At 38.1% G+C, this 27,587-nt stretch overlaps 1 protein-coding gene across 3 annotated transcripts in view; it reads left to right on the forward strand.

The window, feature by feature from the left end:
• Window positions 1–49: 49 nt before the first annotated feature.
• The window catches only part of ERO1B (endoplasmic reticulum oxidoreductase 1 beta), a 32,646-nt gene continuing 5,108 nt past the window's right edge, over window positions 50–27,587 (forward strand). The window contains exons 1-14 of one of the 3 annotated variants that reach the window (XM_055810266.1): window positions 50–365; window positions 5,042–5,161; window positions 10,403–10,486; window positions 10,911–10,952; window positions 15,360–15,442; window positions 17,406–17,479; window positions 20,106–20,226; window positions 20,312–20,358; window positions 21,502–21,513; window positions 22,357–22,383; window positions 23,861–23,953; window positions 24,113–24,359; window positions 25,218–25,287; window positions 26,431–26,517. In XM_055810266.1, the coding sequence (XP_055666241.1) occupies window positions 267–365; window positions 5,042–5,161; window positions 10,403–10,486; window positions 10,911–10,952; window positions 15,360–15,442; window positions 17,406–17,479; window positions 20,106–20,226; window positions 20,312–20,358; window positions 21,502–21,513; window positions 22,357–22,383; window positions 23,861–23,953; window positions 24,113–24,359; window positions 25,218–25,287; window positions 26,431–26,517 (1,206 nt within the window). In that variant the 5' untranslated portion in view covers window positions 50–266. Of the gene's footprint in view, window positions 366–1,778; window positions 1,800–5,041; window positions 5,162–10,402; window positions 10,487–10,910; window positions 10,953–15,359; window positions 15,443–17,405; window positions 17,480–20,105; window positions 20,227–20,311; window positions 20,359–21,501; window positions 21,514–22,356; window positions 22,384–23,860; window positions 23,954–24,112; window positions 24,360–25,217; window positions 25,288–26,430; window positions 26,518–27,587 lie in introns of those variants that run through there. The other 2 variants (XM_027789164.2, XM_055810267.1) reach the window with 2 other exon arrangements.

Here is a 27,587-nt window from a genome sequence, read left to right on the forward strand (position 1 = left end):
GCGGGGGCTGCGCGGGAGGGGCCGTGCGGCGCAGCGCGCGGCGGTGCTGTGGCGGCGGCGCGCGGGCAGACTGAGGGGAGCGCGGCGCCCCCCCCCCCCCCCCCCCGACGGCTCCCGCCGCAGGCAGGCAGGGGCGGCCGCCGCCACCGCCGCCGACCCCCCCGCTCCTCCATCTCCTTCCTGGGGCGGCGGCGGCTGCTTGTGCGGCGGGGTGAGGGCTGCCCTCCCCTGACAGCCGCCGCGGCGGGCGGAGCGGCGGCAGCAGCATGAGCGGCGGCGGTGCCGGCCGGAGCACAGCGGCGAGGGCACGGCCGGCAGTGCGGCTGCTGGCGGTGCTCGGCTGCGTCCTGACAGCGGAGGCCCAGGTAGGAACCGGCAGCGGATGGGAGGACGCGGCAGGGTCCCCTCATGGCGGGGTGGGGGGAGCGTGGCCGGGCAGGGATGCCCACGGCTGCGGGCATGGCTGCGGGCCGCTGCCTGAGGGGCAGGAGGGCTGAGGTCCTCCGTGTCGCGGGCTGGAGGAGGTGGGGAGGGGGCAGCCTCCCCGGCGGAGAAGGCTGGGGGTCCTGGGGGTCTCGCTCAAGCCGGTAGCCTCCCCCCCCCCCCGCCCCGCTTCCAGTTCCACACCGTGTGGGTGCTGCTTGCTGGGATCCAGCCCGGGGCCGGGTGGCCCGTGCCTCCGGTCTGCGGGGCCCCGCCGCGGCGGTGAGGGGGGAGAAGCCGGTTGACCTGGGAGCCAGCGGTGGTCGTACCCTTATATAACGGTCTAGCTGCACAGAGGGCTTGTTTAATCCAGGTAACGCAGCCCGCTGCCTGTGGGGTGCTGTGCTGAGGAGCTCGGGCTTGGATCGTGCCCTTGGCTTTAGGCAGAAACTTCGGCGTCCTCACGGAGTCGACAAGACGCCATATGTTCAAGTGGTAGTACCGGTGCCCAGGCTTGGCTTGTGGTTAGGTCGTGCCTGCTTGCCCACGTTACAGAGAAGGATGCGAACGCTGCTGCTTCCTGTAAACTGCCTTCACAGCTTCAGAAGGACAGGTGTCTGTGTAGGGAGTTTGGTGTTCATCAGCAGTATGCCTGTGGCTGAAATAACGGCTGGTGTCAGGTAGGGAAGGATTTCAGCTGGGCCAAAGACAATCGAGTGAGTTTATGTGAAATGCCCATGTGGAGCAAAGTTTGTCTTCTGTGTCTGCCTGTTTCCTATATTTTCCAAATTTCTGCTTTGTATAACATGCTATATTTGTAAGCGACCATTGAAGACAGTGACTCAAGTAGTCTGGCATAGATAGTTTTTATTGCAGTTTCTCTTGTTGTAAGTTGAGGTTCTCGCAGGTTGAAAAAAACATTGTTTTAGTAGCTATTTTAGCATAACTCAATGCTAATTGAGTTGGGGTTCTTAAACAGCCCATTAACAAACTGGCATGGTTTTCTTGCGACACTTGACACAGATCAGTTGTTGTTATTTCATAAAATTGTTGGCATATTGTGTTCAGAGTAAACATCTGTGGAGTTTGAGTTACACAGAGGAAAAATAAGCTAGCCATTAGTTCTTAAGAGTCATGTTACCTATAGCTTTTCTCTCATCCTGCAGCTATGGCAAAGTGAAATACTAAGGAACAAACAAGGTGTCCCAGGTGGTCTTCTAATTGTTGAAGCAATTAAAGTACAACATGATAACACTAATAAGGTTGTTTGTATGAATAGGCTGCTTGTTATTATATGCATTTATTCAGGTTTTTCTTAATGTTGAAGTGCTGAATACATTTCTCTTTCCAGATTTCATAAGGCGAAATTGATGCAGGTTGGCCGATGACCTTTTCTTCTGAAAGGTTGATTTATCTTGGAGAAGATAAGTTAGAACTTTTAACATCTCCAGTGCAGCTGCGATATCTGTACAAGAACTAAACTAGGTTTGACAATACATGGAAATACTTGATAAGCATATTAGAAATAGGGAAGAAATAGCAGCTGTTCAATGTCAGTTGGCTTCTTGAACATAAATTATAGTAGGCTAATGGTTTTGGAGTTTATCTTCGAGTTCAAAGTAATTGACAGATGAAAAGAAAGCTTGATACTTGGCCATTGTAACAGAAGTTGTGGTAACTTACAGTACAGTTTGGCTCTGTATTTGTGTACCAAGTTAATCAGTAGAGTTGAATTAAAAAAGGCAAAATACCAATTCTGTGAATAACAAAGTAGGTCTTGCAATATGTAATTTTAAATGTGTAATACAGTGTTCTTATTTTGATGGCTCCAGTTTGAAAAATAATTCATTGGAAGATCCAGGTGTCGACAAAAATGAGTTTTCTGCATGTTCTTAGTGTTCCATCGTTATGCAAGTGAGAGCACTGAAGCCTATACCTGGACTAATAAAAAACCTATTAACTGGGGTACCTGAAGTCTGGTTTGCTGTTTTATTAGTGTGCTATGAACTGACTTCACTGATGTGCAGTATTGATGTTTCATATGTGCTGTCAAACCATTTTATAAATTGTGGTTTGGTACAGATATAGCATAGTTTAATTTTAGAGCATGCCTTCCAAGGAGACATTGATTTTGCTATTTTATATATACAAGGAGCTGACTGTTCCAGTTCTGAAAAAGTTGTAGAAAGAAATAGAGAATTTTGTTAGCTTGCTTTTCTTGCTCTAAATTAATTTTTCTCTTAATAATTTCTTAGACCAGTTCTAAGTTTTTGGGGAGGGTTTATTTTTGAAACTTCATAACATTCAAAGTAAACTGCATTGTGTTTTGAAAGGTGTTCTTAGAATCAAGATTTTTATCAGAGGCCTCTGGCGAAGATGTGACCACCATTAATTTGCCATCTTAGCTGCATAAAAAGACTGCAGCTTTTTATTTTTCCATGGGGATTTGTCACGGAGTGTAACTATTGCATGCTTATTTGGAACATTTTCCCCTGAAAAAGCATTTTCAGTTCTGCATAGATGGTAAAAATATTTTTGTAAGCAGTGGATAGCTTCATGAGGTGGTCATAAAAATACTTTCCTGCTTGTTACCTTCTGAGTCCAAAGAAAATTTCTTGGATCTCTCCTGCTGCTTTCAGCTTAATAAGTGACTGCTTTTCACATAAGGTTTATCCTGTTTATACAGTTTAATAACATTGGAGCAAAATGTTTAGAGTTTCCTTTTTGCCTTTTTAAATTTCAGTGAAATGTACTGCTGCTTGTTTTGTGGAATGATGTTACCTGAAAAGACTGCAAAGTTAATTTCTGACGATGTATGACTGACAAGAAAATTTGAAAATTTTAATGAAATCATGATAGACTAAAATGCATGGTGTTTTTATTTCTATAAGTATCAGCAATAATAAGTCTCGTCTTCTGACTTTGAAGTTGGCAGTCATGTGGGCTGTGAGCTTTCTTGGCTTTGTGAAAAACCTGTAATTGCACATAGGCTCTTTCATAGCTGTTTGCCCAGGTTTGAAGTTAGATAGCATTAACAAGGCAACCGTAATGGCATGAAAGACTTTGGGTAAAGTACCTTCCCTTAAATGAATTTTGCTTCATTGCCATATCTACTCTGCAAAATTGTGACAGCTTATTTAATGCCTCAGGAAAAGTAGGATCTACGTAAGGTGAATTTTCTGCTTAAATGCTTTATCGCCATACCCTCACCTCTTAATTCTCACAGGAGGTTGGGGGAAATCCATTTTCCAGGCCTCCTTTATGCTCCATAAAAGAGCAGAAGTCTACAATTTGGTTTCTAGTGGCTCTCTTACATCAAGCTTGGTTATATAAGGGTATCTGTTCCGTAAAGTAGTGGAGTGATTTATCATGCGTGAAACAGATGAGATTATGAAATCATCTAATCTATGTGAAATCTGTGGAGAGAGGGGGGGGAAAAAAGCCACAAAATAATATTTTGTCTCATTTTGCCCATACCCTCTTAAGAGTTAGACATTCTTCTAAGCCCATGCAAGATGTAAGATGTGTGGGCTTTCCTATTTTACATGCTTTCTAGGCCATCATGTATGTCCTAGATGAATTTCCTGTCTGGCTGAAGACTAACAGTAGTAAACAGCAGTGTTTAGTTCCATTCCCTTATATAGGGTCTCACGCCTTCAAACTTACCTTTGAAAGGCCTTTCAAACATATTTGTAGTTGTTGAAGAAGCTATGCTTAGGAGTAGTTAGTTTAGATTTAATGGAACATATCATGTAAGTGTTCACAGAATCACACTTGCAGTGTTTCTGCCTCTCACTAAGACACTGTCAGGGTCTCAGCAGAAGTGTTGCTGTAGCTTAGTCTACTTAGTTGAGTCTGTCCTCTGCTACTTGCATGGTTCTCCTTTTCTCTCCTGTGCTGGCAGTGGGGCTGCTGCCCTTGTGTGCACTCCTTTTTGTAGAGGTGGTCTTAAGCTGGTGCAGTGCCTTGAACCAGCTTGCTGTCCTGGTGCAAGAGGAGGGATGGGACCTGGAAAGTGCAGACTTAGTTTTGCAGTAGATTCACAGCCTTACAGTGCAGGTGCCTGTACCTGACTTTCCCAGTATTTATTTCTAGAATTTAACTGTGAAGTTACTAACTTCTTGGGCACAAAAGTACCTATTCCCCTTTCTCCCATGCCTCTAAAGAAAGTAGCTGGAGTGTTATTTAATGGCAATGCACGATTAGGGGTTTTTTTAAGCAATACAACGAATGAGCATTTGGTAGGAGAATACTTGGTATGCAGCTCTGACGTGCTAATATGCCATGTGTTTGTAGTTTGGAAAAATCTTGCTGCTTGTTCTGCAGAAAGCTTTTTGCTGAATCTGTCAACAAATTTCAGGGCTGAAAGCGTTAATCTGGTGAATTGATTCAGCATTGCATTTGTAGGTAGGCTAAAGCTCAAAAAAAGTGCTAAGGTCTGTTATTTTCTAATTCTGAGCATGTAAGTTACATGGTAGAGTGATTTTTAATGATGAGGAATAATATGCTGTGGAACTGCATTTCACTAGTATTTCTTTCATTGCTATCTTTCTTTAGAGGATTTTTCTGTAGTTAATATTGCATTTCTTGATTAAAAACAACTATTTTTTTTTAATAGCTTACAGGTGTCCTAGATGATTGTTTGTGTGACATAGAGAGCATCGATGACTTCAATACTTTCAAGATCTTCCCCAAAATACAGAAACTTCAAGAACGTGATTATTTCAGATATTACAAGGTAAATTGGAATGGTGTTTTCCTGAATAATTTAAATAAAACCTGGCAAATATAGGGAGGATTACATGTCAAGTCAACTTGGCTATACTAAGTTGTCTTTTGGAAGCCCACAGCTCTTTAAATTTGGTTGTAGCAGATTTTCAGTCCCTGGCAGTTATGCTAGTAATAAGTTATGTTTGCTGTGTTAATCCTGGAGTCAGTGACAGTAAACCATGACTGCGTTCATTCAGCTGCTAAGTGATAATTTTGAAGGTAGTGTCTTTGTACTGCTGCATCTAGAAAAGGGTTGTATATCAGCAACTTTCTGACAGCGTGCTCTACTTATCTTCTGAGAAATGTGTGTAATTTGTAATGGAAATATTACAATGGTTTCCCTTTCTTGTATGTCGCTCTCTTAGTTCTGATTTTAGTGTTTGCTGTCTAGAGAGCCGTTATTCCTTTGAAAAATAGGTAAAAATACTTAATTTTCAAGTAGTGTGTAATATTACTTTTTATGACTTTAAACTTGTGTTTTTTCTTTATTATAATCTGATGAGCAAAATAAGACTGAAGCTTGTTACTTCTGTTTTCAGCTATGTTTAACTTGAAAATTAGGTTGCATTTTGACTGAGTTAAATCGGATGGTTGCCTGGAAAAAGGGGGTTATGCTCCTTTAGGGCAGACCATCCTGTCCCTTCCCTAGTTTTAGCTCATGGGTTTGTCTGACTGCATTAGGCCAATGCACCTCTTTAACCTGGTAGATTTTTAGTTTGGTTTTGGTTGTGTTGTTTGGGTTTTTGTTCTTTTCCTCAGGATGTAGCAAGTTATCTAGTTGATCTGGGATCCAGCAAGTATTCAGCTCATGCAAGATGGGGTTATGAATGTGAGGAAGGAGAAAAAAGCACTGGAATCTTCCCTTTCTGGTCTGAGCAAACAGTAATGTGTAACTTCACACTGAATCACTTCCTGCTAAATTATACAGTTCTAACTTCACTTTTTAGGAGAAACAAGATATGGGCAACTTCAATGATAATATATCACATAGTAGTGGTAATCAGATTCTCCAAAGGCAACAGGAAGATACAAAACAGAGTATTTGAAGATGAGCAACAAGGTTTCATACAACAGTAATTTCATCCTGCAGATTTAGAGCTAATCTTCATTTTGACAGCAGTTCTGCAGATCATACTTTAATGGTGTGCTGCAGTCTTACCTTGTCTTTCATACTGATCTTCCTAATAGATGGGCAGCTTACAAGGGCCACTGTGCCATCCACCCATCACCACACATTATTCACTATTTCCGGTTGTGACGGGGAGGAATTTGTGCTGCACAAGAAAACTTACTAAGTAAGAACGTTTTTCACTCTTTCCATTCTCAATAAGCAACAGAGATTTTTGATGTCCCTGCACAGAATCATGGAAGTGCTGTTAAGTATGTAGATGGATGTGGAAACTTTGAGGGGAGGCAGTGATTGTCTAGGTCAACTACGGTGTAGCTAAGTATGAATAAGCGTAGGGGGAATATACTTGTTCTGGGAATGAAAACACTCCTACTCTGAAGTAATTTGATTTGTAATAGCAATTTGGATCATAACTTTCATAACTACAGTCACGGTATTCCCATTGTGCTACTAGTTCAATAGCCATAAAAGAGCTCAAACTTTAATGTGTAATATCGAATGGACTAGCTAGTTTTTGTTTATGAAGGACAGTGGTTGTTTGACCCTGGCTGGATGCCAGATGCCCACCAAAGCTGTTTTACCACACCCCTTCTCAACCAAATAGTGTAGAGAAAATGTAATGAAAGGCTCATGGATCAAGATAAGGACAGGGAGATCACTCAGATACCGCCACGGGCAAAACAGACTCGACTTGGGGAAATTAATTTATTACCATTCAAATCAGAGTAGGATAATGGGAAATAAAATCAAAACTCAAAACCACCTTCCCTCCACCCCTCCCTTCTTCCTGGGCTCAACCTCACTCCTGATTATCTCCTCCCTCTGGGCGGTGCAGGGGGACTTTCTTTTTAAAGTCTTGCTGAAATTGTGCTTCTAGGTGGTTTCTAGCTAGTTAGTGGAACACTTCTCAATGAAAGAAAGAAATTTTTTTGTCTCTGTATAGTTTTATACATCAAAACATGCCTCATAATATGGAATCTTCTATTCTGTGGCAAGTGTATAATAATATTATAAATGCTAATAATGAAATCTAATACTTCAGACCCTGAAGAAAGTAGAAGGATGTTCTACGTCATCAGTGCATGATTGGTGTTGATTAAAGCACGGGTGCTCTACAACCTCGGTTTCTCTCAGAAGTGTGTGTCTGTGCACACTGGTCTTCAGTGTTTTTGAATCATTCTGGGACTAACATATCTTGATTTGCAGGTGTTCTTTCTGAAGTAATCTGCAGTTTAGACAGCAGTATTCATTTATTTACAGTCTTCCCCTGTGTAAGAACAGCTACTGGTCTTTTTTTTTGGTAGAAATTAGTGGGAGGGGCGTATTTTATATAATAGGGCTTATTGTGAAGATGATGTAAAAACTTTTTTTAAAACATTTAAAAACAGAAGATGAGTGAACAAGTAAAAAAATTTCTAAATTTTTTTTTTCTAAAGATGGTGTTTGTAAATTGAATAGAGGAAATGGGGGGCAGGGGAAAGCAATCGAAAAATCTCAGTTTTTAATGTATCTGTGCTAGCGTGGCTTGAACTGTAACTAGAAGATAGTTGTCATCACTCCTAAGAAGTCATACCATCTGCTTAATGTCTTGTTAGGTGGTCTTTTTGACTGAGGAATCTCTTTAGCACTTTAAAGCTGAATTTATAATTACCAGACATGCTGAATAGTAAATCAAACTGGAAACCTGGAAAACAGTCTTTCCTTCAGATGATGTGTAGCAGTTAACTTTGTATGCATGTTTTGAAAAGACAGAGAAAACTTACTTGCTGAAATTTTTGGTAGCGGAATTTAGTAGAATAAAAGGCAGTTGAGCGAGTCAAACATTAATTTTTGCTCTTTGAGGTTCTTTTGTGATATTGACAGAACATTTGAAGAGGGAATTCATTTTGTTTTGCTTTAAATTGGGTATGTAGTGCCACAGGACAAGTTATCCTTCAAGCACTGAAGGTTGTTTCTTCATTTCTGGTACATAGTTTTGATTTTCCTTACCTGTCAAAATTAAGATAATAGACTGGAGGGAGAGCAAAATCTGGCTATAATTCATCTCTGATTTTTCATATTGTGCCTGTTTTGCGTCGGAGGCATTATTGATCTAATTTTCCTTATGTTTAGTATATTATGTATAATGCTGGGGGGGAGGGGAAATGATTTTTTTTATTTTTATTTAATGTGAGGCTCTGGTTTAACAATTCAGTGTACGTAGCCATCGGGCTTCTATTACTGTATTCTCCCAAAAAACAATCCCCTTAAGCAAATCAGTGATCCAGTATAAGTGTACTCTGCCAGTTAAATGTGTTCAAAGCATGAATTTTTTTAAAAGGAATAATTGTTAAGGACAGCTCAGTGAATTCATTTTTTCTACAAATTAAAAGATTGAGGAATATGTTTCTTTTATCATAGCAGGAACCCTTCAGATACTATGTGCAGTGGACTCCCAAGTTCATCAAGAGCATGAGATTTAAGTTCAGTTTCCAATTCTTCGCTTAAGAGGCTGCTCTGGCACTAATGTACTAAGATGTGGAAGCTTTGTTTCCTGCCTAGGTTTGTCCTTATGTAAAGCAAAAATACAGGCTATAAATTACATTAATTAGAAAAACATTCCTACATATAAGGGGAAAACATGTTTTTCTGAAGACTAAATTGATGGTGTATTTAGTCTCAATCTTTTAACCTATTAGGTATAGCAAGTATACTGTTCTTTATAGTGTGTGACTATTAATTTACCTTACAGCTTGTATGTATTTTTTTCATAAACTAGCGTAAGGATTAGTCTTATGATGTAAGATTTGTAAATTTAAATAACTTTTATAGGCACATTTATAATTCTGAAGTGTAGACTTTGGTTTATAAACATGAAAACATAGGTTTTATGCTGTGTTTGACTACAGGATCAAATTCAGTATTTGCAACAGTTTCAAAGGAGAAGTGATACATCAAATCATTGAAGATGTAGTTTGTTGGATCTAAGTAGTGACTTCACTGGAATATATTCATGAATAGTATGTATCAACTGAAGAAAACCAGTACAAGCTGTGCAAAAGGAAAACAGTAAAAGAATAGAAGTTATTTTTGTTTTCTGTGGATTTTAGTTTTTACTTTGAAAGTTTTAAAACTGACTTTTTATCTGGAAAATAGTGGTTGCTACTGTATTTTATTTATCATGTTAGATTTCAAAGATGGTGTATTTCTGCAGTATTTCTGATTGATCGTGCAGGAAAACTTTTAGTCTGTAGTCTTCAGTTGAGGAATGATAAGGTCAAAGTGGTTTTTCTCACTCGTGTTTGTTTATATGTATAAGACTGGGATTCTTCTTTTTGTTTTGTTTTTCCTTCACTGACTTTCATACTGACAATCCAAGGAAAGTGTAGTAAAGTGTTTGAATTTTTTGCCATGTAGTATATACTAATATGCTTGGTACTTCCTGCCTTTATTGTGCCATTTGATGACAAATAGGAGCGCTAATCGTCACAGGATTTGCTGGTAATGTTTCTGAAGTGGTTTCTCTTCATTATTTATATTTGTACTAGATCAGCTCTCTAATTTGATGCCATTATAATACTCATTCTTCATTGACTAGCTATGATGAATAGTAATGATTGCCTGTTTTTATTGCTTGAAATCTGAAATTATCCAAGCACTTACTTGAATTAGTAAACTTGTGCACTAGTCTGTCCTCCGTCAAATATATTTTCTTGATCAGTACAGTACAAGTATAAATGATGGTTAAGTACAACCATTTTAAAGCTGCATATATCTGATTTGCCTTCTCTTTAGTAGTTTATTTACAGTTTTGAAGTTACATTAGCGGTGAGATTTAATTTGTGCTGTGATATACTATGTGTTTCTGTCCACTGCAGACCATTATCACTAATTATTCCACTGCAGAAAGTTTTAGAGAGAGGGTAGTTAAAACGAAACTAAACAAACCCCACAAAACCCTCCAAACTTTAAGTACTAAATTTAACCCTTTTTCCTAGTATCCTTTCCTTTAATTTGAAAGGATTTCCTGATACTGAGAGCTCTTTCTTTTAAAGTTGCCTTTTGAGTGCTCTTTTTAAACTTTTGCTTTTGTATGTTTAGGTCAACTTGAAGAGACCGTGCCCATTTTGGGCTGATGATGGCCATTGTTCTATCAAAGATTGTCATGTAGAGCCTTGTCCTGAGGTATGGATCAAATAACATAAAATAGAAAAAGGCTATTTGGTTAAAGAGTTTGGTAATTTACAGTGACTATTGTAGTGTACTGACTAGTGTAAAAAAACCCCAACTATTTACTGATGAGAACTTAAATTTAAATGAAAGAGTGACAGTGAAATTACAAAAAAAAAAAAAAAATATTTTAAAATTAAAAAAAAATTATTTTAAGGTCTTAGTCATTTTAACCAATAAAACAAATAATTTTAAGTCTCTTCTAAGCTCTAGCACTCTTTTGGATACCACTTTGTTGAGAAGGTAAAGGAGCAAGTTAATTGTTCAAAAACAATTTGCTTTGACCTCTGTAGGAATAACATTTAATTTGTAGATCTTAATAAAGCATAATCATTTCTATGAGCAATGTAAAAAATGCAATGTATTTTTTTGTTTTTAGAGCAAAATACCTGTTGGAATTAAGGCTGGGAGCTCTAATAAAGTAAGTAGTCGTTTATTTTCTAAGTTCTTCCTGATTTTTTTATTTTTAAATCTTAATATTACAGTAGCTGCATGACTTTTTATTACAAGCCTTTGGTCTTGGCATAGTGATGAGATTGTTAACATAACTGATCAGCTCCTGTATGTGGCTTTTCATTTTTACTTTCAAGTATAATAGTGTTTCTGACATAGCTGGGCTGTCGTGTCGTTCTGAGTCTGTCATAGCTTGAGAGCTGGTGCAGACTGAAACAGTGAGTGGTGGGGACAGCAGTACATGGCCACAGAATGTCTGATGCAAAATTCTTTGTTAATTTCTGAGATAAGGCCACCTTCTATAAAGCCAGAGGCTAAGATGCGCAGATGCAGTAGCAGTGCAGTCTTTTGTAAGAATCGTACATAACCACAACCTCTGATATTAAAAGAACTCGAACAATTACATGTACTTTTGTCATGTTTAATCTTGAGGAGGTCATTAGTCTAAAGACAATTTAAGTTGAAGTGCTCAGTGCAAGCTTAAATAGTTTGTGCTGTTGGTGTTCCCTTGCTTCTCTCCTAGCCATCCTTCCTAGATCACCAAGTGATCTTAGCAAAGCCAAAAAAGTAAAGAGGATATATGTGCCTAGAAAAGAGATCAGAGCAGAAAAACAAAACAGTCCTCCCCCACCCCCAAATCTCAAACACCATGCCCAAGAATAAGGATTTTAGCAGTTGATGGGATAATGGTGCCCAAAGGAGAGAGCTTCCTGTTGAGTGCCTTGGCTGCGTTGGCAGACTCATAACTATTCTTGCTTACCTAGCATATCTCCATCTTCCCTAGTACTTCCCACCTCACGGGGCAGCTGTACTTGCTGCTTTCCTCACCTGAGCATAGTTCACTGTTTCATAAATGACTGCTGGCGTTAGGTTTAGACTTCATGCTGAGAAGGATTACCAAAGGTAGCAGAGGAATGCTTCATTGTGAATTGATCGCTTCTTTGTCCTGCTGTCATGAACAGTGCAGGCAAGTCTGTCCCAGCTTTAGCTCAAAAGGAAGGCTTGTCTCCTGTTTATACGTATATTATTAAGCTCACTCTGAAGTAAAGTCTGTCCCTTCATTTAAAGGTTCCTGGTGATCAGAAAAGAAACATCTTTCTCACTGACATGACTTAAATGTCAGTCATTCACACTTACAGCACAAGCAGCAGTAGTTGGTCGGGGAAAACCTTGGTACTGTCTCTGGGCAGAAGATCTTGAGTTTTAGCTGGATGATCTGTTGCCAGTTCTATTTTTCATTGACTGTTCTCTTCCAAGCTTGATTGTAGAGAAACGGACTCCTGGAATGCCATAATGCCTCCTAAAGAGGCATTTTAAAACTTTAAAGGCTTCTAGAAAGGATTTTTCTAGTGAGCATTTCAGCTTCCTAATTGCTTAATCTTGAGAGCCATAAGAAAGATGTTAATTAGTAGCCAAAGAGTATGCAGTTCTTAAAGATAGTTCACATGAACATATTGAATTGGACTTCAGAACTGAGAAATCAGCTGCTTTGTGCTTTCACCACAATAAAGAAACTGGGATAGCTTCTTTGGGAAGCTGTCATTTAATGGTGTATTTGCTACGGTTGTTTGCTTTGAATTGCCTTGTAGGTTGGTGCAGCCCAGCTACAGTACTAAAATTTGGGCAGTCCTGCACCTTTAATCTGTCATAGAACAAAGTTACTAATATCTGCTGCTTTACTGTCAGAAACTGAAATATTTTTGCAGGAAAATTGTCATCAGAACTGACATAAAAATTACCTATGCTGTTTTCTTCTTCTGATTCAGTTAAAGATCTTTCTTGGAGCCAGTTAAAAGTTGGCAATCTCATTTAATACCCCTTTTAAGAAAACATCAAATTTGTCTTAAGATGAATGTTTTGTTTCAAGTGTGCTATTAGCCTGTGCTTGGTCCATTTGGGGAAGTCCTCAGTCTTGTGGATTATCCTTAAAGCAGTGTTTTTAAAAAAAGGAAAAAAAAAAATGTTTTTCCTCTGGGGGCATACATGTCCAGTTCATCCTGATAGTGTCTGCTTTGGAAAGGTGAAAACAACCAAAGGCTTGTTTTTATAGTAAGACTATATCTTATATAATCAATAGTAAGAGCTATAATCTGTTGAGTAGATCTACTCAGTGTAGAATCCTGTGGAGAAGTTTCCTGTGGTCTAAGTGCTTGGCTTCCATGCAGTTTGTTATTGCCCTTCGTTCTTAATGTAGATGAGCTTGTAAACTTCTAGCTTTATTTAGGCTTTCGTGGGGGATATTTTTGTTTGTTTGCTGAACCGTGGAGAGAACAGTTCTTCTTTTGAAAGCTTATCTAGCCACAAAAGACCAGCGTTACATTTGCACAGCTTCCACACAGAAGTGCAGTTAGCAATAGAGGATCTCTTCAATTCTTGACAGCAACATAAGCTTTTTGAAATGGTGCTGGAGAGGCACAGAGTAGTTTCCCTTTCTATGGTCCTGTTTCATTTGAGTGTTGAACACTTTTTGGGGGGCTAGACATTAAAGGACTGTCATGACAGCTGCTGTATTAATCTTTAAAGCAAGGGGCAGGATGCAGTAACTCAAGGTTACAACATTTCACTTAAATATTTTCCTTCCTACCCACTTCTTTGCTGTTCTCTTCTAGAAACTGCTTTTAGGAGATCCTGCTTTGGCAGGAACAGATAATTTGTCCTGATCTAGTCTGGTCACAGAGTACTGATCGAATAGCTTTTGCTGTTAGGAGAACAGTGAAACCCGGAAACACATTTTGAGACTTGAATGTTCATTCTGTTTGAAACCTTAAATTTAGGATTATATTCTTGGCTGTAATTTTTTTCACTTCAGGGTAGGGATTGGTTTGCAACTCTAGACATGTAGAATGTTTACTTCAGCATCTTAGTATGTTATTTCATCAGCAGTCTTTGTTTCATTCTAGGTTAGATCCCTTCCTTGTTCAGATTTTTCCATTTAACATCCATGTGATGCTTAAGAATGAGCCCCCACACCTGGCAAATCCAAGAAAATTGAGTGAGAAGTTCCTCTAAAATAAACGTTTGTTATGGGCAAGGCCCCTAACAAGTTTTAAATTATTTGGGTTCTTTAATCTTCACTTCTTTGTCTTTAGTCTTCAGTAGTTGTGGCTGTTTTTCCTTGTATTGGTTCTGGCAAATGCATTTTTAAAGCAAGTCATCTTCCTTACTCATCTGAACAGTTTTAATTAAATCCTTTCTTTTTTGAGAAGTATTGTGATATGTATTGTGGTGGTACTTTGCCTCTGGCATCTTGACCAAAAGTCTGTACCCAGAAATTAACTGTTCTTTCTTTTAAAATGTATCAAATTATTATTGTTGTTTGCTATTTCTAAAGGGTTGACCAAAGCCTTTAGCTTACATTTTTATTTTGAGCTGGTTTTGGATAGTAATCCTTTGTGTCGATATGCATGTCCCCTAAAGTAAAGGGAAGCCAGCAGTTTAGCTTTACATAAGCTTTCAATTACTTTATGTTTTTCTGCGTTTCTTAATGGGGCTGTGATAAGGCTGTGTAAACCTGAGGCTCAGTGCATGCACATGCACATACCACCCCGCACCAAAAAAACTCAAAAAAAGAGGAAATGGGTTGTTTATCTTTATAAGAGAGCACTGATGCTATCTATTATGTTCCAAAACTGTCAGAAGAAATTTTTGACCTTTAAGCTGACAGACTTTACAAATTCCCTGCTTACATAACCACGTTACTGTAGAATAGTGGAATTTAATCTTTCATTCTTCAAATGTTTTCTTCAGAAGTATTCTAATAGTAGGTCTACTTGAGTGGATTATATTTAAAAAAAATACTGTAGAATCAGAGTTCAGCTTTTATATACTTCAATTCTGGCTTTAAAATAATGAAAATTTGAGTTCAGCTTGAAAAGCCTCTCTTCCAGACCTGTGCATGCATAAAGCATGCCAATGAGTAAGAATAAATGAAGCATGAGGGGGAAATGGCCACAAGTGATACATTTTCCTGCTGAAATGACCAATGAAACTTGGGGGTATGATTATGTTTGCAAAATACAAGGTATGTTTATAGGCATGACACTGTTTGTCTTCCAAGGTCCTTGTAATGGAATGTAAACCAGTATCTGAAACACTTCAGAACTCCATTTAATTTTTAAAAAAGGGGGGGGAGGGGGCAAAAAACCCAGCCACCTGGATATATTTAGCTGAATTTTCTGTGGTGGTTACACCCACAGAGGGAAATCTGCCTGATGAAATTAAGTGAAGAAAAATGTTTATCTACTGCATCTAGAATCAGAGGATTTTCCCTGATACTGGCCAATTCACTGCTAAACCTAGGAACACCTTTCGCAGCACCTGTTCTCAGCTAATTTTATGTCATTCGTTTGTATATTAAAAATGAACTTTCTTACAGTATTCAAAAGCGGCAAATAATTCCAAAGAATTGGAAGACTGTGAGCAAGCTAACAAACTCGGAGCAGTTAACAGTACCTTAAGGTATGCTGTGATTTACAATAGTACAAAAATAGTAACAAAGGAGCATTTCATTTTGTCTGTCTTGTTTTTGCAGTGTGCTGGTTTTTGTTGTTCTTTCATAGCCTATTAGAAAGTAAATGTGAAATGGTGCAGGAATATGTGAAGATAAAGGTGTTAAGTGATAAACAGACTTTTTTTTAAAGTACACTGATATCATTTGAAAGAGGTATCTTGTACAGTATCAAGAGTCAGAGGAAACTTGCAAATAAACCTGCCTTTTTTTCTACTTTTTACTGGTATCAGTCTTTGTTCTTGATGGCTCTGCTGGATTAAGGGATTCTGTCCTGCTCTGTCCCTCTGTTACACGGATGTGCCTGTTCATCATTGTTCAGTGAACCAGATCAGGGAGCTTGTGAGTTACTTCTGTTATTGGCAAAGTTATTTTTAGCTTGGATCAATTCCCTGATCTTCCTTATTGCATGGCACTGACAAGGTTGGGTAGGAGGAATTCTGCAGGATGGTGTTGCCCCTGAGCAGGGAAGTGTTTGGAACAGCACTTAGAAAAACATGCATTCTACCAGGTTACTCACCTTTAAAAAGCAGAAATAGAAAAAAACAATTATTCACTGTTGATGGACAGGCATAGTGTCTTTGACCACAGATTTCAGCAGTTCTACCTGATAAGATTGTGAAACTTTTTCCTGCATCTGACAAAATGGGACTGCCATGAAAAAGTGACTGCTTCTGCCTGGCATGCGTTGTTCTAAACCAAACTGGATAGAGCCCTTGTCCTGTTTTGGTTTTTTTTAGGGGAAATAAGAAACTATTAACTCTCTTCTGCTCCTGTTGGGCAAAAGAATATGAGACTGAATACACATACAGAGAGCTGAAGAGAATGCCTTTTGTAAGAGTAGGATAGACAATTGAAGTTGGGAGAAGGCAGGTAGTGGATCCTGCAAGTGCAGGAAAAATTTGTGCTTGGTAGATAAACTTCAGTGTTCTCTACCTACTGGTGCTTCGTCCTCATGGGTTTGGGTCATTTTCCTTTATCAACTGTATTTTTTGTCATTATAAAATTTTGCCTGCTAGTAATTACTGGAGAGGTTCCTTCTCTAATGCTAAGTGTAGTCTCCTGTCGTGATTTGGTAGAAGGTGGGAAATGTGTCCTGTCATGGAATTGCCTCTGTTTGTAGAATTGAGCTAGTATTAATTTACTCAAATGGAATAGGTTGTTTTCATTAGTTCAAGGTGCTGCACCCTGGAGCAGAGTTCCCAGTCTTAACTCTGCTTACGTTTCGCTGTCAGTAGCATGGCATCCGTAGTTCTGTGCTGCACATATGTGTAGAAGAAAGCATTCAGCTTTTGACACTGTGTTTCATGGCGTGGGAACTTAAAATGACTTGTCTCTCTGGTACAATACACCTTTGAAAATGCTAGGGTGAACGGAATACCATTATTATTTAAAAGGCTTAAGACAAACCATGTTCATAGAGTAATTTAGCTTGAAAGGGGCATTTAGACATCTGGTCTCCCACTAAAAAGCAAGGCTAACTATTGTAGCTCTCATTGAAAGTACAGGTTATGAAAATATGATTGTTCCTTCCCCCTGCCCACCCCCCCAAAGTGACAGCTGCTGAAGTGGTAGTTTGAAAAGTGTTAAAAATACATGCTATGAAAGCATTTTACCAAGCTCTTACTGAAGGAAGAGAAGTTGCTGCTTCTGCACAGTTTGTTCAAATAATGATGATATCTTTCTTGCTGTCTTTAAAAAAGTGATCTTGATGTTAAGTATTGCACTTGATGCCTGCTTGAATCTCTGTGCAGCTAACAAGCAATAACTCCATATAGTCTCGGTTTTCAGATCTAGTAATTCGGAAATCAGTTCCAAGTTAATTACTATGTTTGGATTGTGTTTCTTTCGGTAGCTCTTATTGATGTTGTTTATTTAAAAGTTTAAAATCAAATGTATTTTTTGTCCCCTCAGTAACCAAAGTAAGGAGGCTTTCATTGACTGGGCAAGATACGATGATTCACAGGATCATTTTTGTGAACTTGATGGTAAAATGTTTAAGCTTTTTCAGAGTGTTTGTTTTATTTGCTGTCTCTTAAAAACCAGGAAAGATTACAGTTTCTCTGCAAATAACCGTATTTGGAAAGTGATAATTTTGTGCTAAATGAGAGATGTGACAGTTTATATCATCTTACATGCAAAGAATGCAGTTTTTTACAAGAAGCATATGGTAGTCTACACAATGCACATTCACTGTTGCCTCCTGTTAATATAGCGAACAGGAGACTTATGGAAATAAAAAAAAAAAGGTAAATTGGAGGCAGCTATTGTATATTTTTTAAAGAGCTGCTTCTCACAAAGTTTTATCAAGCACAAATGTAAGAGAAATTACTTGCAGCTGATTCAGTTTCTTACTACTATATTAATTTTGTTGCTCTTCTACTGTCTATGCTTGGACTGAGTTTGTTCCTCTTCCAGCCTTGCTGTGTTACCAAATGATCTCTGCACTCAATTCACCCTTATTTATAAGGACTTTCTTACTGTTAAAACATTAGGATATTGGATTGTATCTTCCTTTTGCTCCGCGTATGTCAGTCTCTTTATTTGCTTGTAATGTTCAAAGCTCAAAGGAATGTTTTTCAGATAAACATGAGAATTGCCAAGTTCAGGAATGACTGCTAAAGGCCTTTTTAATAGATATCTTAGAAAGCTCTCTATGCTAGGAAGACTTAAGGCATGATGCAAGATGTTTTAATCTACCTTTAGGTCAATTTTTGGTGTCATCTGAGAAAGCAGCAGCTGTAGTGGACTTTCCAGCTGCAGTTCTCTTGCAGCACTTCTGCTGCATCTGCTTCCTTAAAATTTTCTATACAAGCTGTTTCTGTGATAAGTAGTTGGTGAGCGTTACTGTAGATCTGAACTGTTATATGCAATAAACTGCTGTTGTCTACCATCTTCAAGGTGCCTACTTGTATTTTTAAGAGGACTCGGTTGGGAAAGGTATAGTTCAGGAGTGTTTCTTTTAGAAGTAATACTAACTTAAGTAGTTCCTGATTCTAACTCCATCTCTCCTTACATCATGCCCTGCTGAAGGAGGATGTACTGCCCCCAGCTGTGTTCTTCCAGTGCTTTTTTTGCACTGGCGTGCATCTGTCTGCATGGTAGACTGATTCAGCTTACTTGACTAGCGGGAAAGTGAGTTGATGTCTCCCTCCCATCTCCCAGGTTGTTGTGATGAACTGGCTTATCAGGTGAGTTTGTGAGTTAGAGCTAGGGAGAGGTGAGAGAATAACTACTGGGAGCGATGGGAGGAGGTAGAAACTCTTGTTCTCTTCCTCTCCTCTCTTCCTGGTAGCGAGAGCGCTCTTAATGCACTCAACTGTAGCACAAACCCATATATCAGTTTTACTTTTTACTAGCTTTTTGTTGGGCTTAATGACAAACTAGATAAGGGAATTGATCTAGCTGAAAAAAACTTCATAACCCAGGTCAGCTTTCCATCTTTTTGTTACACTGCCCCGCACTCTCAGTTGAAGAAAAAGTGGAGACCTGAAGTGACCAGGAAGTGTAGGAACTGCTTAGGTTCACCATGCTGTCAAAGAAATAAAGCAAGCTGTTATTTAACTCTGTCTCATCTGGCACTCACTGTGTTGCTGTGCGTCCTGTGTCGTGTCTCTTTTCTTTGTTTTTGCTACTACTGCTGAAGCGATGCTTAACTGCTCATGCAGAATCATCTCTTCTTTTTAGAGCAGTTTTCACTCTATTTCTGTGGCGTTTTTCAACATCTGAGGAAATGCTCAGTGGCACTGCTTGGCCTATTCCTATGAATAAGTTTCTGGACTACTGGCTTGTATTGTATGTGGCCTTTTTTAAGCATGAGTTGCTCTTGACCTAGAATTTCAAAGGGGAGGGAATTCTTGCTGCTTTTTAGTGGTTGTAGCTCAAAACGTAAGTTTCTATTTGTATGGAGTTTTCAAGCAGAGAGAGTACTGTTCACAGTTTTCTTTGGATATGTTGCCTGAATTTGTAGTGAACTTTAAAGATGAGAGTATAGCTTGGTGAAATGTTGCTTAAATAACATGCTTCATGTCATAACCAACAGAACATTCTGCGTTATGCTGGAAGTTTGTGCAGTTAAGCAACATGATCCAGACTTACCTAGTATGAAGGGTATCTGGGGAAAAAAGGGATTTAACTAACAAATACGTATAAAAGCATGTACCAGCTACAATGTGCACTTCTTGCACTTGTCTTTGTTAAGAAGCTCCTGTAACAGTATACCCATTTCAAAACAACAATCATCCCAACCAAATACTGCCAGACAAACCCTGAATTTGAAGCCCATTTAAAACAGAACACTGCCTATATCTTAGAATAGGGTGAGAGGACACATTGTATGACAAGTGTTTGTGGTGGATTTGAGGAAGCCACATGAAAGGTGTTAAGATGATGTAGAAATTTTGGTCACATAAGAGACTTTGGAATAAATTACATACTTCTGAGCTTTCTGTTTACTGTCTGTATTACTGTATTTTTATGCACAAGGTGTTTATAATCAAACCGGAAGACAGACTAGTACTATATGACACCTCTTACTTATATTTGTGTGACTTTTTTTAAACTTAAATCTTTAACTGATCAGTTAGAATATGTAACAAAAGGTTTCCTATTTAGATGAGAGATCTCCAGATGCACAGTATGTGGATTTGCTGCTGAATCCAGAACGTTACACTGGATACAAGGGGCCTTCTGCTTGGAGAGTGTGGAACAGCATCTACGAAGAAAACTGCTTCAAGTAATTGGGAGGGAGAGGAAGCCTATTTCTTATACTTGTGCTTCAGCTCAAAACTGATTTTTGTCTTTTCTAATTTATTTTCTAGGCCCCGATCTGTCTATCGTCCTTTAAATCCACTGGCACCTAGTAGGGGTGGGTCTTGCCTGTTTTATTTTCTGATGCAGTTCCTTTAATGTAGTGACAATTGGAGTACAAGCGAGATGAATAGTGATCTTCAGTCTGTAGGTGCACTTTCTGCTTTTTTAATTGCCTCTGTAGAAGTATCTGTCCATTTTCAATATTTAGAGTAAGGTTTGTGATACTTGATTACATACATGCTTAGCCTTATGCATATGAGTAGTCTTATTAATGTCAGGGGAGCTAATATGAAAACTAAAGTAAGTCTCAGCTGTTGAGTTGAAGTGTCACTATAACTTTTCAGTGTGGATGGGAAGGAGTTAAAGTTCAACAAAAACTTCAGCACTCCTATATTCTTCCCTTGTGTTTTTTCCTGGAGGATTTAATTTAATCACTTCAGCTCATAGTTACTCTAGTGTAGTGTAGCTGTACTTTTTCTATCCATAACGTTTAGTGTATTACAAATGTACAAATGATTGCATTATTTGAAGAAAGAGTGGATACTTAGGAAGGCTCAATTATCTGCAATATTTAAAAAAAAAAAAAAAGTATGCCAATGACTTGAGTTTTAAATTTTCAGATTTAAATTGAAAACTATAACCTCAGATTCCAAATGAATCAGCTTTCCCCTGTCAGTCTGTCTAATTTCCCTTAAAAATTAACTGTTAGCCAATAGATTGAGTTAGAAATCATCATCACACATTAGAAAATCTGTCTATAACGTAGATAATGTATATACAATTTATAATTACTATTTTTAGTAATTACAGATTTTAGTAATTATATTGAGATAATATATTGCTGGTATACAAAAATTATAAGAGCAGTTTAACTTGGGGGTCAGGATTTCAGGAAGGAACAGTAGTCAGATTGTTGAATAATGTGAACTGAAGACTACTTAACTCTTTCTGAAATTAAACACAGCTTTCAAGAATATGTAAATCAGCTGCTACTAAGATGTTATTATAATGGATTTAGTCTCAGGTGGTCTTGAGGAGGAGGAAGAGGATGGAAATTAGCTTTTCTTTTGTAGATTAAATAATTGCACTTGAACTTTTTCAGTGTTTGTAGTAAAGCCTGTGTTTATTACCATTTTGCTGCGAAAATTACCTCTTTAATGTGTATGGATTTTTACTTTTTTTTTTTTCCCCCCCCAAGGAGGAGATGATGGTAAGTCATCCTATTTTGCTTGACTTGCGGAAATGAAATAAGTGTTAAAAGAGTTTTGAACATCTGGTTTATTCACTTTATTGCTATTGCATTAGAGGATAGGAAATTTACGTTTTTATGGATGACTGACTGATCAGAAAATGTTTTTATTGGGATAATTCTTTCATTTGGAGTAGGGGAAAGGAGTGGGTAAGAGCAAAATACAATTCTGTTGTTGCTTCTTATCTTTGCAACGGAATACGTGTTGCGGTAATGTCATTAGCGAGATAAGTGGAGATGTATAAATTAAAAGATTCTTGGGTCTCTTCCAGAGCCCCATTGATACTGATGTCAAATCCCTTGAAAGACAAGGGATGTTATTTTTGTGTTTCCTTGGATGTCCTTGATTTTGGGAAGGTGAGGAAAGTGGGGAGAAAAAGCATTCTTGTCTGTCTACAGTGAGACAGACGTTAAGATTTTTTTCAGTCAGCTGAATGCTCTCAGGCAAAAGATTTAAGCCTGCAGGAAAGTAGCAGTTGAGGTAAAGGCTATCAGATATAATCACACCCTTCTCTCACATCTTCTACCACGGGTGCATATAACCAGGCTTCTGCTTCCATGCGCTTCCGAATGCCCTCACCAGTAGCTTAGTCATGTTCATTCTTGCTTTTCTCCCATTCTGACTGCAGTAGATTTAAGTTAACCTCAAAGCTGAGCTGCTTCAGTGTCAATTTTCACTTTAATAGCTTAATTATTCAGCTTTTCATCCAGATGGCAGCTAATGTTACTATGCATAGTAGTATAAAGATACTGTGATGTTGAAAATGAATACTCTTCATTTAACTGCATGCTTTGTATTTACAGGAGAATCTTTCTACACATGGCTAGAAGGTAAAGGTTCTTGGATGGGTTAATATAATCTTAAATTCACTAGAGGAAACATACATTTATTTTTTTTTTTTTATCTCCCCAACTATTTTTCATAGCGTAGGCTTTTTAATAGTGCAGAAGTTCTAAGTGTCATTCAAAGAAATTTTCATTTTATTTTATTTTTTTTACCTTGAGGGTGTTTGGAAATCTTCTCATTCACTTAGATGGTATACTCCTTAAACCCTTCAGTGTTTCATCTTTTATAAAGGGGGAGTTCACTTCAATACCGGTTACTTTGAATTTTCTGCTCATCTTAGGCATTTAAGCAGGGACATTATTATTAGTAACACTGCTAAGTGTTTTTATTTGAAAACAGCTCTAAAAAACATTAAAGTTTTCAATGGTTCTGTTCACAGTATATAAGATAATGTAAATATAATGTGTATTCAGAAGACAAAGAAATTTGCTTTTTATTCATATTTAAATTGAAATCCATTATTACAGTGGTAGCAATCAAAATAGCATTTTGGAGCTGTGCAGAGAAGTAATGAATTAAATGTACTTAATTTTAAACTTAGTTCATTCTGCCTTTCATAAGCCTTTACTTGTTTAGTTGGAAATCTCGAAGTAGTGCTATTGTAGGAAAGCGTACAAATTTACGTGCTGCTTAAAATGTGCTATTTATAAATGAGGCCGTATCTCAGCCTCATAGGTAGGCTTCACCATCAGCTCATCCTGTTTCTGCTTGTGGAGACTGGAGTGGCAGGGAAGTCACTCAAACATATCCTTTGAGAAAGGAACCAACTCCCAAATTCCAGTTGTAGCCCATCTCTGGGTCCAAGCGGTATTCTAAGTAACTTCTCCATTTAAATTATATTTTGGCCACCCAATGCCATTGTGTTTCTGTTTACACTGTAGGAGTCTGTACCTGTCAAAGTCATATATTTTTTCAAGGTTTTGCTCTGTACATTTAAATCTTACAGTAGAATTTGTGGTAGAGCTGGGAAGAAATATTTTTTGCTGTTTTCCAAAGCCATAAGGTTGTCTGGGTTTTTTGGTGTCTTTCTGTAAGGTCACTGCTCTTAATTTGGTGGTAGCTTTAATTCTAATCAGGATGGGTCACAGTGTAGTTCCGGCTTCCGGACTGTCAACATTTAAGATTATTTCAAATTTATTGCTCAAACAATGTAAGCATCGTATTTTTGTGTGGCAATTTATCTGTAGTAATTGACCAGATACTTATTCGGCTGTATTTATTGGAGCACTAAAATACTAAGAAATGTCAAACTTCATTCTTGTACTTCTTTATATAAAAAAATAAGTGAACTTTTTCCTGTGATGCATATAAGGGCTTATTAACAATTCTGAAGTACTGTAGTTGTAATTTTTGAAAGTTAAATGATGCAGACTCGCATCACTGAAATGTCAAGGCATATTCATTTTAATACATTATTTCCAGTATTTAGGCTGGGGTCTGTTTGTCTTTTTTCCTGGACAGGTCTTTGCCTTGAGAAAAGAGTGTTTTATAAACTCATATCTGGACTTCATGCTAGCATCAACTTGCATCTGTGTGCAAATTATCTTCTTGAAGGTAATTTAAGTCTAGTTAAAATTGTTGAATGGAATTCTACAGTATCTGTACTGTGTATTTGTTTTTTTCTGAAAATCTTTGATATATATTCAGTTGCTTTCTTTTCCTAAATATCTATGTTTTAGTCCCTCTACCCTTTTTTTTTTTTTCACTGTGTAGAAACCTGGGGCAAGCCTCGCTGGGGACCGAATGTGAAAGAATTCACTCGCCGCTTTGACCCTATTGAAACAAAAGGGGAAGGACCAAGGAGGCTCAAAAATTTATATTTCTTATATTTGATAGAGCTGCGTGCTTTGTCAAAGGTTGCTCCGTACTTTGAACGTTCAGTTGTTGACCTTTACACTGGAAATGGCCATGAGGATGCTGAATCTAAAGCTCTCTTACTGGATATCTTCAAGGATACAAAGTAAGGCATAGGATTATTTTTTTATCAATAGTTTGAAATTCTCAGTTATAGTCAAAAATGAGCATGGATGACTTCTTGATAGGACAAGAGGAGAGTGGAATGGGGAAATAAAATGGAGTAATGGGAGACAACGAGGAATTTGTACACAAGATGAAAAGAGATGCATGTGTTTGAGGTTTGATTATACCAGCCTTTCAAAAACAACAAAACCTCTGCAAACAAATAAAAAACCCCACCCACCCCACACAACATCCCGAGCTGCTCCCTATTTGTTGCTTTTTCTGATTCTTTGGTATAAGGTGCACGCGAATTTATTTTGAAAAGGAAAATAGTATATGTAGTAGTATTTTAACAATCCAGTGAGCAATCCAGCTTATATCATAGACTTAACCTCTGGGATTTTAGTCATCCCTTCTTCCTTCAGTTTATTCTCTAAGGTTCTTTAGTCCAGTTCCTTTGCTCACTTTCTCACTCATTTTTGTGATTGGTAACATGCTGTTGTGGCTTCGTTGCTGCCCCTAGTAGCAATCTTGCTAGACATTTGAGATGTGGTCAGTGACCAACTGAAAGGCAAACATGAAGACAATTTCCAAGTATATTAGAATGAAATCTTCATCAGTGGAAATGGAGCAAAGAAGATTATCAACAAAACTGTAAATAACAAATTTCAGGTTACAATGATTGAGTAGTAAAACTGATACAATTCAGTGATTTGTATTTTTTTAAGAACTAGTCTGCAAAGACTAGGAACTGTGAAAAGTATTTTACACTGGTGGCACTAGCGCTGCTCACCAGGATTGATGGAACACTAGTTCATGCCAGTGTTTGGGTTTTTTTGCATTTTGTCTTTATTATTAGGTCCTTCCGTATGCACTTTGATGAAAAATCCATGTTTGCTGGAGATAAAAAAGGAGCCAAGTCATTAAAGGTAAAGCAAATTTTCTGAATGACATCCAAAATACCCATTTCAGAATTACGTCATTTTAGAAAACCTCTCTAACTACTGGAAGCATACTGCTGAGAATAGAAAAGGCAGGGGTAAAAACTTAAGAGAATTTTATGTGAGGGCCCTTAATCTACTTGACAGTAAAGGAATACAAAGTGTCTGAGCCAAGCAGGCTGGTTTAATGCCTTGGGTCTGCCATCAGGACTGTGGTGAGGCAAGCAGGTTGAATTGATAGTAGCAGTAGATACAGTGGTGTTTTTTAAATAGAGTACCTTTTTCACATAAGTATCTGGAAAAAAACCCTGTGATACTTGCTTAAAAAACAGGTGCCTTATATAGTATAATAGAATGTAATATAATATTATACTTAACATTAGAAGAACATAGCTCTTGGACATGGAACCTAATGTGAATGCTGTTACTACCTAGAACTTCCAGTGTTACCATGCTGCTGTTCAGATTGCTATGCACTACAATTCCACAAAGGGAGCATGGCTCAGTAATACAGGTCTGATTTGATACTTACTAACGCTTTTAATACTTATTTCAGTAGTAGTATGAAATGCATTGGCATTAGAAGGAATCCTACTGGAAAGGTGTATATCAGCCCAGCTAGTTGTCTTCTGACAAATACATAATTGAGATCATCTTAATTATTGCTGTGCTGTGTGTGCTTCTTCTGCTCTGACTGCAAAGCAACAATCTTATCCATAGGTTTGGGCAGGAAATTGCTTTTGTGAACTTGTTTGTCAGAAAGGTAGGTTGGTTCAAAAGGGATTTGAATAATGGAAGAAAAATTGGGCAGGGACACAGATACAGTGCTTATAGCTTAGACAATTTTTAGGAAGTTGGTAGAAACTCGGTGTACAGAATCCAAGCATTACCCTGCATGTCCTCTATGGTTTGGGGGGGTGTGTGGTGTTGGGAATTAACTGTTAGCAGTGGCTTGGAAACAAGATTCTGGGTTTACGTGGACCTTTGTTATGGCCTGACCACATAAGGTAGTGGGTTTGTTCAGTTTTAGTAATAGAAAATTGATATTCTGGTGGTACTGTATAAGTCAATCTTCTGTAAAGCTAAGAGGTACTTTAAGTTAACTTCTTTTGTTTTGTTTTCAACTTGTAGGAAGAATTCAGATTGCATTTCAAGAACATATCCCGCATAATGGATTGTGTTGGATGTGACAAATGTAGGCTGTGGGGCAAACTGCAGGTAAAGTTTATTTTGTGTGTGTGTGGCAGAGGAGAGGTTAGAAGATAAGCATCTATTTCGGTCTGGCAGGATGCCTCTGACCTTAGCATTCAGACTTTCTATACACATGGTTGGTCTTTGATATCCTTACCTATATATTAAAAATAGACATATATTTAGTTCACTGTTAAACAATTGGAAAAAATGTTTAAATTGGAATTATTTTTTAGTCAACAGCTGTTTAGTTCACTAAAAGGTATAGTTTGTATTCCCTGAAAAAAAAATATTTGAAGCAGATGCCTCACAGCAAAATCTTACTGGCAGTCAATCTCTTATCTGTATTCAATGATCAGATGAGCCTTGTAGAATCACCTGTTGGCAGCCTTCCTGGACATACAGCACTTGCTTAATTGTTAGAAAATCCAGCATGAGATTTGACTCCACAAATTGAGGCATAAGAAGTAGTGATTCAGATTTTCACAATTGGTGCAGAAGGCAGAAAATGTATGCAAAGGTGTGCAGTCAAGTTGAAAATTGAAAAACAATTTCAGTTTCTGGACACGTACTATTTTTATTTTATTGAGAACAAGATTTTAAACCTCAAGACTAATGTTAAGTCCAGACTCAGAATAGTTATTACTTTGGGGTGCCTACTGTGCTATACTTCTGTATGGCATTAAGCTTATTGGAGTTCAATTTTCAAAGAAATTTATAACATCAAAAATTTGTTGGTCTCTGCTGAATTTCGGTCTACTCTCTCCTAAGTAATGCTTCTGATCTATTATTGGGTTTTCCGTCTTGCACAAAACAAAAATAGGGCCAGATTTCCTGACCTATAAAATTCTCCTACAGCCAGATTCAACCATTTTTTGTCAAAATCCAGTGGTTGTTTCTGTAGCCCGATTAAAAGGGGAATTAAGAACAGCTGCTTCTGTGATATTTCTGTATAGAAAATAGGGATTGAAACTGCGATGTCTGCCACTAGCACTGGAGGTGGAAAAAGCAGAGGTGCTGTGATACCTAGTCTGACTTTGAAGGGGGAGGGGAGAGGAAGAGAGATCTGACCCAACAGCTCCTGCAGCAATGGGGCA

This window comes from Falco peregrinus, chromosome 7, assembly GCF_023634155.1.
Source record: "Falco peregrinus isolate bFalPer1 chromosome 7, bFalPer1.pri, whole genome shotgun sequence".
Classification (NCBI taxonomy): Eukaryota; Metazoa; Chordata; class Aves; order Falconiformes; family Falconidae; genus Falco; species Falco peregrinus.